The sequence below is a fragment of the Lolium rigidum genome, chromosome 4 (assembly GCF_022539505.1).
Source record: "Lolium rigidum isolate FL_2022 chromosome 4, APGP_CSIRO_Lrig_0.1, whole genome shotgun sequence".
Classification (NCBI taxonomy): Eukaryota; Viridiplantae; Streptophyta; class Magnoliopsida; order Poales; family Poaceae; genus Lolium; species Lolium rigidum.
This window is the reverse complement of record NC_061511.1, coordinates 260,470,073-260,480,212: the sequence shown is the minus strand read 5'-3', so window position 1 is coordinate 260,480,212 and position 10,140 is coordinate 260,470,073. Positions and strand designations below refer to the sequence as shown.

The following is a 10,140-nucleotide window of genomic DNA, read 5'->3' as shown; positions in this document are numbered from 1 at the left end:
TATGTTAAATATCTCTAATTTTAGGTTAAGTTTGAACGATTTTCGTCATGTTCCGTTTGAATTCCTCGTTTCGCCTGCATTCACCTAGGCTCGCTGTTGGAAACTGGATCTCCCTATACCGAAATTTACATCCATCCGGCGCTATTTAGCGCCGGATTTCGGCATGGAAGCCCAATGACTGGAGGTGCTCTTAGAGTTTCTAATTAGCTCGCTAGCTGACTTCCACGCGAATTCGCACCTCGTGCTTCCCAACCTGCAGGCTATCAACGCCATTACCCGCCACTGCCGTAGGGCACCCGTTCTGATCTCCGCTCGTCGCGGCCCTGATTTGTTTGCGCTGCTCTTGTGCCTCCTTTCCTTTCCCCCAGAGGAACGCGTACAACCCTAGGATGATCAGCATGGCTCCAAGCAGGCTGCAACCGCAAGGAGGTTACAATATCCGTCAGCAAAGCACTCTCAACATTTTGTCGGATTTCATACAGTAAAATGTAGTAGTACTACTTGATAGGACCATCCCATGTTGTTTAATGGTACATAGAACAGAAAATCCAATCTCACCTCCCCACTGAGACATCCGTGCCAAGCAACACTGAATCAAGAACCGTGGTGACTACCAGTGACAACGAGTTGAACATGGAAGGGTAGGTGGGCCCACGACGAGCGATAGCCCACGAGATCAAGCAGAAGCTGACCCCCGTGTTGAAGACGCCCTGAATAACACATGTCCAGGCCAAGTCTGAATAGTGAGTAAGCTTAGCCAGGAATGGTTACACGTAATCTCTATTTTCTTGTTACTTACCGAGTAGACGACGACGAGTAGCTGCAGGTCCCACTTGAGCGCCCATGCCGATAGATCCCTGTCTAGCACAAGTCCGAACACCGCCGCCTGCACGGTCCCTGACACGCAAGCTAGCATTGTCGAAAAGTACTTGGACGGAAACTCCTTGGACACTCGTACCTAAGTGAGAGTTAGTTAGTTCGAATTGCTAGCTTGTTGAACTCGTTGTAAGGTTCAGTTGTGTATGTCATCGTAATTCACAAGTGCTACTAATACCGCAAATACGAATGAAGAAGGTGTATGCTAGCTACCACCTGTATGATGAACCAGAAGGCGTAGCTGAGTGTGCTGCCGGCAAGGAACAGCGTGCCAAGGAGCATGCTGTGGTGGTTTTGGACGGGAGAGACTGCGCCCATCGCCTGCAGGTGCGGTTTCAGTAGGTGGGTAGGCCATAGGTGCAGCAGCTTGCCTTTGTACATGCTGATCACCATCGTCCCTCCCACGCAAATCGCTGTGCCGAGGACCTTCATCTTGCCCGGGCATGTCCCTATCCTCAGCTTCTCCACTCTAATCAAGTTCGCAGACCAGCGTTTTGACACTGTCAGATCAATTCATTTCAATTTTACAAGGCCTAGTGGTCAGGATATGCGTATTTTCTTTCAGGAAAATGTAGATATGCGTATGCAATCAGATTAGGTTGGTGATACTTTTAGTTCTGTAAGTAATTACCCCATCCACTGTGAAGCAGAGTTAGGCAAAAGCAGAATAATAATAGCGCTATAAATGTAACATACCGGAGTATTACAGCAGTGACAAAGGTGACAACAGGGATCAGATTAAGGAAATCGACAGAGTATCCCGCGTTGGTGGCGCGCAGACCGTAGTAGTGCAGTCCCATTGCTAGCACGATTCTGATGTCAAACCAACAATGGAGATCAAAAAAATAAATCAAAGTACGATATATACATGTGTGATTAATTTACATAAAAAATACTGACCCGAACAAAGCGGTTAAGGAGATCCAGCCAAATATCTTCATGTTCACCTTTTTCATCATCTCCCTGCATTCATGGGTAACTGTAAGTGTAACATCACTATATCAAGAAATTTTGTATGCTAATAGTAGTGGACTGTAACGAAGATATGGTATTAAAAATATATATATACATATGGGCTCATATGTATGTTTGTTCGAGCAAGTTTCATCTCAAGTCTTTCTCGCAAAAAAAAAAAAAAGGTTTCATCTCAAGTCTAAAATTGAACAATCTGTGTTGTCAGCTGAAAATACTTTATTGTACACGCAACGCAAATTTGACCTGCCAATCATCACCATGGAAGTAAGGATTAAATGGAATGAGACTGATGCCAACAAGTTTGTTCTATCTAATGCCTGATAATTTATTTATTTAAAAACAAGGGCAAAATCTTAGCCCTAGTTGATTAATGAAGATAGAAATTTACAAGAAAGTAAAAGTGCCATATTACAAAACGGTTCTACTCTCCCAAGATTAAATTACTCATTTTTCGATAAAGGGAATATACCAATTACACCCAGCCTCTGCAACAACGCGACACCCTAATGGCACTACGGATGCACACAACCAAAAAAAAGGAAAAGAAAACTAAGAAACAAAAGTCCCGCTACAGCATCTCGGACCTAACAACAGCAATACATCCACCGCCAAGACAACACCTGAAATACAGACTCTCCAAAAAACGACGCCTCCAAGAAGGGAACAGTGCTCTAACACCGTCGTCGCCCAATCAACGATCTTAGGTTTTCACCCTGAAGATAGTCCTCGCTCTCAAAACAATGCCTCCAACAAGGTCATTGCCAGACACAACCAGTTAAGGCCAGACCTTGGGTTTTCACCCTGAAAGGTAGGACTCTGAACTTCACTTGTGTTGTCGCCCCCACTTTCATACCGCTGCTGTGAAGCCCGGAACATCAAGCAAGTCCCCCAACAGCGCGGATACTTGAACCTCCCTTAGCTAGTCCTCCCCTCCGGCCTTCATGAACTTCTCTTCTTCCGACTTTCATCATGGATCCATAGTCACTTGATGTCAACACAGAAAAAGAGCTTCGCGCCGCTCCCTCCAGAACCAATCGGTCGGAATGAAAGCATGGGTGCGCACAACCGAATACCACCGATCCAGTAAACTCCAGGGCAAAAGCACTGTTACATTCGCCGAAGGAGCCTTCCGGAACTCAACACTCCGGCCAGATCACGAGTCCAGGCCTCCGGTAAATCTTCCTCTTCACGCAAGAGAGACCCTAGGACCACCGCCTTTATTCAGGTCGGACCCCCACGTCGGCGACCATCCCGGGCTGGCCACTCCAACCCTCCACCGGCGACACCGTCGCCGGCTTCCATGCTCTTCCATCTCGCCGCCGGAGCGCGGTGATAGATCGATAGATCCACCACCACCAACCGCATGCCGACCCTCTCCGGCGAAGAAGATGGCCACCTCCACCGTTGTAACCAAGGTTGCTGCCCCGGGCGACCTCGTGTCGCGGGTGAAGCCCCAGATCACCTCCACTCACCGACGAGAGGCGGGCGGGGGGGGGGGGGGGGGGCGCGGGCCATTGGCCTGGCCGCCGCCCACCACCAGCCTCTGCCGGAGTGCTGCGGAGAGCCGACGGGAGGAGGGAGACCGCAGCGCAGGCCGCCGCCGCCCATCCCATCTGCGCCTGTCGTTCCGCCATGCTTCGAGGAGGGGAGATCCGGCCGCCGTCCACCACGCATCGACGAGGAAGGACCCCCGCCGCCGCCACGCCCGTGGGTCTTTGCCCCGGCGGCGGCGGTTAGGGCTGGGAGGGTGGGGTGCGGGAGGCTTAGATGGGGTCCTGGATTTGATGGTGATTAAATTACTCATGCGTTTGACACCCACTAAAACCCAAAGCTTGTCCTCATTTTTTATCTTACCTAGGATGTTTTTGGATACCCGAGCATTGCTATCATTATGAACTTCCCAAGATGTGAGGACAGTGAGGAAGCCAAGTCTTTGCGCTTTGTCTTAATAACAATGTTTTCTAACCTAATTGGTATATACATCAACAATCAACAACACGGCTTGACTGATACATCGGACACACATATTTAGCATGGAGAACACTGATTCTCATACTTGTCTAGCCCATGTCTTGCTAAACCGAGACATTGCCAAAATAGTATGGCACTAGCTGTCGACGTACTTAACAGACTTGCTCGTTTGTTTGGTCCACATCACATCAAATGTCATGATTCCGCGTTGACACATATCTAGCATTCCTTTTGTGTTTGATGATACTTGACACACATGTATATTAGTATATATGAACTTTTATTCTATTATTTTTCCTTGGAAAGTAAGAGTTCTGCCAGTTTGCTTCGAAGAACGAAACAATTGTGAAGTGTTTATAATTCCAGTAGTGAACCCGCACAAAATATAATATGAAAATAAAGTTCTGGTAAGAGGTTGCAGCATCTTTTTTGCTAAAACTGAAGGTCAGTTTTAAGAGCCGAACAACATCAGGTTTTCTGCTATACCTATGCATGCAACTTGAGTCAACTCAAATTTATATATTTCTTGTGCTAATTCTAAGTCGATTACACAAAATCCTAATAAATATACACAGAGTAGGACACTTTCGCACTGCTTCTGAACAAAAAAAAAATCGAAATCCCACCGCAGAGATCATAACTCATAAGCCGTAAGGAAAAAAAAAACACAGAAGAAATAGTAGCTAACAAAGGGAGTGGGCCATAGCATGTACCTCTCGAAGTAGAAGGCGAAGGGGGCGACGGTCATGGAGCCAATGAGGTTGCGGTAGGCGAGGAGGACGAAAGGCGCCATGCCGACGTTGAAGGCTAGCTTGGACAGGAGGAGGGCGCCCATGGTGAAGGCCTGCACCAGCACCATGCTAGCCGGGAGCAGCAGCCCCTCCGCCAGTAACACCTTCTTCTTCTCGGCACCGGCGACATCCAAGGACATGTTGATATCCTCCCGCTACTTGATCAAGACGGTACAAAGTTGCGCTGAAGAAGTTGAAGATACGTCCAGCAGCAAGTGAGCACACTGATCGATCTGAATGAAATGCAGTATCGAATCAATTGTTGCAATAGTAGCTATAGCTAGCTGGCCAGGTAGGGGTGTGTGTGTATATATATACATGGCAGACAACTTGGGTGCTTGGTTTGTAAAACATTTCTGCTGTCAAATCTCAGTGAAAGAAAAAAAATAGAAGCACGAGAGAAACATATTCTAGCTATGCTGGCTTGACGTGCGACAGATCCCTGGTTGTTTGTCTCTGGTTGCGACGACTGCCGTTACGTACCCACATTAGGTCCGTCCTTGTATAATATGTGTATACCGTCTGAGCAGTTAGTATTGTTAACGAGACGAGACCAAGTTAACCGTGTTTGGACGGTCATCATTATTTAGTCTTATATAAACTCGTCACTCCTTTCAAAGTATTAAGGTTATGATTGGTCTCCACTTCCTGTTCTCACTTGATTTGCTGCCGAATCTTAATTTAATTTAAGGATTTACGAAGTTGGCGCGTGAGCAGTGAGCTGAACGAAATACCAGGTTCCCTTGAATCGCGTCCCATCCCTAACACATGTTGCTAACCATCTCAGCACATAAGTAAAATCTAGGTTTTTATTTCCAAATGTGGCACTGCTTATAAAAACTAATGATATCACACCAAGACTATCTTGTATGTTCGATTTTAGTATATGAGTGAATTCCACTTTATGACTTTTTAACACTAGCAACCACATTGAGCAAGTTTTCATCCAAATTACCCCATGTAGCAGAAGTTATGCCAGATTTTACCCGTTCTAAATTTTTGTGACGATTTTGACCGGTGGTCCTTGGTGTCAGGTACACGTAGGAAGGTTTTCCTCTTGTATTTCCCCTTGCGGTTCTTTCTAGATCTTTTTTTCATGAAGAAAAAATTGTATGGTACAATTTGTATGAACCCCATCAACGGTTCTTTTTGGATCTAGACGGAACTATTATACGAGGTCCCCTTACTTGTATGCATACGGGATGCTTAGCTACAGTATTATGGTTACTTTGGCCCAATGCAGCTAGCCGGTGTTGAGAAAAACTATCTCACAACCCGTTGATGGCATTGACAAAAGCACCCTGCTGCCGGCGTAGCTACAAAATCTGAGCCTAAAAAATCTTTTCCGTTCATCGACAAATACGGTCCCTAAACTTTCAGAAACACTCTCACGTCTCAAATACTTACACGATGGAGAAACAAACGAACCAACTAGAAATTGAGAAACAAACAAGCATTACAGTATTATACCTAGAGAAGGGATGGGGTTAGAGTACTTGTTCACCATCTCTGGCTTCGAAGATCTCAGGCGATCACCTTGGTGACTCAATATTGACGTCGACTGCTACATCGTCTAGTCTATCAAAACGAATGATGCGTGAATAAAAAAGACCATCTAGATCCAAAAATGAATCGCAAGGAGAAACTCAAGAAGATAAACCGCCCGTGCAGTCACCAGTCAAAATGGTCACAAAACTTGAGAAGCAGTAAAAGTTAGCACAACTTTTGCTAAATGGGATAATTAGGATGAGATCTTGCTAAATGGGGTAAGTAGTGTCAAAAAAATCAAGCTAGGGTCAAAAGTGGAATTTACGCAATATATTAATGTATCGTTTTACCATGTAGTTTCATAAGTTTATATCCTACCAGTTAAGACTTGCTTTTTTTTTCTTTATGGAAGACACCTATGAGTTCATGGCTCCAAAACAAAAAGACAGACAACTTTTTTGGACGCCAACAGAAGACAAATTGAGCAACTTAACTAGATATAGCAATGCAGGAGTAAGCTTTTTCATCACCACCCAACCTGCCGATCCATTGGTTGGTCAGCATTGTTTATTTTCCCACGTTTTTTGGGCGTGGGTACCTCCCTTTCACGTGCCCAATTTGTGTCTTCATGCCAGCTGCCATACAGACGTTCAAGATGTATGGTACACGTACATGTCCTACGCCTGCAGTTACCAACCGATTTGAGATGAGGCATAGCGACAAGCATGCTTTCGTTTCCTATGCAAACAAGATACAACACCAATTGGGGAAGCTGTTCGGCTGGCCATCTCGAGTGAAGACACAAGAGCCGTCTAAGAAAGTCCAACCTTAACAAGACACATCACCACATGATGCCGAGGTTGTTGTAGATTATCGTTCAGTTAGTTTGCTTAATAGCTTCTCCAAGCTATTTTCCAAACTTCGCCGTTTACCTTAGCACTCAGAGCATGGTGAATGGAGACACCAGAGAGAAAGATTTCGCATGTGCGACGTATACATCAAGGAGATCCCATTTCTTGGTTGCTCTTTGTGACTGAAGTAGATGTTCTTCTTAATGATCAAGGTCGAGGGAGCGGGCATGATCAACGTGCTGCCGCGATGTTCCTCTATGCATCGCATCAATGTTTACATAGACAATGTGGTCCTTCTCATCACGCGTTCTACTTATATCTTAGTGCATCTCTATCGACCCAATGCAAATAAATCGAGGTTGTTTGTTTTGATTCATGTGGGCAGGAGAAGAGAAAACCTGACCCAGCACGTAAACGGATCAGCAGTGCGACCTACCTATTTCTAGCCTAAGTTTGGGCTGATGGTTCCCACATCTACCCTGGGCCTGCAAGTTTGTCACTCCAAAAAATAATTATGAAGTTTTCGTTACATCTTTAGGAGAAGAGGGTTTAACATAAACTAAGATGGTCATATCTACTCACTGTCATGCATGTGCCCTACTATAGCTAGGGCTACTCGCAGTCGTGTGCCCTACTAGTTGTTATCCGCCCTGGCTTGGTCGGATGACCCGGCAACATTGTGATTTGTACCTTCTGACGTGGCTCGGAAAAACATATCCTACACGCAACACCGCTCCAAGGCTTCACGGCGACGCTGGACCCTGTTCGGGACCATGAAGCTTGCCCTATCCTCCTCCTCCTCCTCCCTATATCTCCGTTGTTTCCACCGCACTATCCCGCGCAAGCATCTCGATTGTTGCCACTGCGCGGCGTCACGGCACTATCCCTCTCCTCCTCCTCCTCCTCCGCCTTGCATCGGTGCCTCGTCGCGTCCATGTTGGTGAACTAGTAAGCTATGTCCCTCGCCACCGCCTCCACCGATGCTGCCTCCTCCTCCATTTCGTGGTTCTCTGCGTCCAACTCCCCTTGCCGGCTTCGCCTTGTGCATCACACGCTGGGCCACCGAGGAGGACTGGATGGACACCCGCCTAGCTAGGGCCTGCCACTCAACATGCCATGATCTAGCACGTGGCCTTCTCAAGCTAGGTGGTATCGAACTATGCAAGCAGAGCCCACTGCTTGTCGGTGACGTCCGACACATTTCCTTTCTCCTCGAGCTCATCAATGTTCGTGTCCACCCACAACCACCGCCTGTAGCGCATGCGCCTCCTCGAGCTTCGCCCGGGAACCCGCAAGAGACATCTTGGTCTCCGATAAGTCAACGCCGGTCTACGCCCTCATCACCATTGCATGCGCAAGTATCTCCGTTGTTGCCATCGCTACGACCTAACCCAACTCCATCTCTGCCTCGACAAGTATCGCATCGACCGGCGCGGCCTCCTCCTTCCCCCTCAACAGTTCGATGTACACCCCGTGTTGCTCCTCATGCGCCTCGATCTTGGCATACCCAACAGTCTCGTCCTCCTAGAGCGTCTCCCTCATGGCAATCTCGACCATATTAGAGTCATTCGGGAAGTGAGCACGCACCAACTGGCTTAGGTGGATCTAGGCTTTGTTGTGGTCCACCATGGAACAAAATAAATAAACAAACCACAATACAAATATAAAAATTGATACCAGGAGCAAATAAGGGCATCTCCAGCGGCCCGACATAAACGTACGAAAGCGACTGTTTGCATCCGCGCAGTTGAGAAATGAGTTTGCACTCCAGCCCAGCGGCCCGACATAAATCACCGACCTGTCCGCGGGGATGCAAACGCGACCCAAATTTGCGCCGTGAGTGCATCTGCGCGGACGCAAAGCGTGACCTTATATTCTTAGGCGGTCTGGCACGTTAGGGACATCAAAATCGAACGATTTCGTTCGCAGCCCAAGGCCAAACCCAATCCAAGGAGGCACCAGATTGACGAAATAGCGCCGCAAGTGTGCAACCATTTCAGATGAGCAACCGCCGAAATGGAAACAACCAAGGCAACCTTCCCAAGCACAAAAACTGTAGTTGAAGAGCAACCACCGCCCTCTTCGATTTCGGCGCCGCCTTCTCGGTTTCCTATCGCGGCTCAATAAAAGTCGTATGTCAGCGCGATCGGATCTCCAACCGGTCGCCACCATTTGTCTGCGATTACCATCAGCGCCATGAGCAACCTTTTTTTTACCATCTGACTCCGGCAGCAAGGGCAAGTCACCGGGATGGTGACATTGGTGGGGAAGAGCTGACACGCCGAGTAGATCAAGCTCCCCACCGAGCGACAGTCAGGATGAGGCGCACGACATAGTCGTTGTTGGCCAGGAGGAGGAGGGGGCGGCATCGCTGATAGCTAGGAGGAGGAGGAGGACACCATGAACGACTAGTCATAGAGGGACACAAGCTCTTCGGACGCGACATGCTCGTCTGAAGAGCTGACAAGCAGGAAGCGACGCCATGACGATGGCGATGCGTGGCCCTCTAAGAAGAAGTAGGTTGTTTCTGTAATTTGTTTATAAATTAGTTTGAACCTCTATTTTTGTAGTTCGTATGTCTATTTTTTAAAAAAATATTACACTATTTAGATGGAATACGCCACAGCTGGCTACATTTGATCATCAATTTATGATATGTTTGGGTAGAATCAATGACCAGCCTCGCTGAACAAAATATGTCGGGCCGCTGGCGTTCACAGTCCGACACGAACGTACGCGTACAGTTATATTTAGAGCGTTTGAAATGTGTGGCTGCTAGAGATGCCCCAGCATAAAGACACATACAAATGCTGCCGATGGGTGGGCGACATGACTACCATGGTGGCGCTCCAGTGTTCCCGACCATAGGTTGTGCTCGATTATGGAAAAAGACCGATAGGAATTAGGATTAGGGGATCAGGTAGTAGAATAGGTTCGAGTGGAACTGTTTCACATAGATTTGTAAGGCCAAACACGGTTAAGACAACCTCACTAAAACCAAAAGTTCCGCCATTGATGAAAAGTAATCCGTTGGTGTGGTTGTTCACTTTGGAAAACACCACTTTGTTTCCACTTTAATTCTCACCTAAATTTTTTTTTGAAACAAGGCAATTCTCACCTAAAATTTTACGGGTTTGCTAGTTCTCGGCTAGATCAGAACTAAGTTAGTGTTCAGTTAATTATACCAT

The 10,140-nt window shown here is 47.1% G+C and overlaps 1 protein-coding gene across 1 annotated transcript; it reads right to left on the bottom strand.

The window, feature by feature from the left end:
• Window positions 1-211: 211 nt before the first annotated feature.
• LOC124648658 (WAT1-related protein At1g09380-like) lies at window positions 212-4,753 on the bottom strand. Its single transcript, XM_047188379.1, has 7 exons — window positions 4,536-4,753; window positions 1,777-1,839; window positions 1,573-1,689; window positions 1,093-1,345; window positions 800-958; window positions 559-710; window positions 212-413 (listed from the first exon to the last, which is right to left on the bottom strand). The coding sequence occupies exons 1-7, from the start codon at window positions 4,751-4,753 to the stop codon at window positions 212-214; spliced, it is 1,164 nt and encodes a 387-aa protein (XP_047044335.1).
• Window positions 4,754-10,140: the final 5,387 nt, after the last annotated feature.

Excerpts from the sequence above, each read along its gene's own strand:
- LOC124648658 (XM_047188379.1), bottom strand. The coding sequence starts at position 4,753 with ATGTCCTTGGATGTCGCCGGTGCCGAGAAGAAGAAGGTGTTACTGGCG. Across the intron at positions 1,840-4,535 it reads TTCGCCTTCTACTTCGAGAG|GGAGATGATGAAAAAGGTGA; the intron begins GTACATGCTATG and ends CCATGAATGCAG. Across the intron at positions 414-558 it reads ACGGATGTCTCAGTGGGGAG|CCTGCTTGGAGCCATGCTGA; the intron begins GTGAGATTGGAT and ends TTGCGGTTGCAG.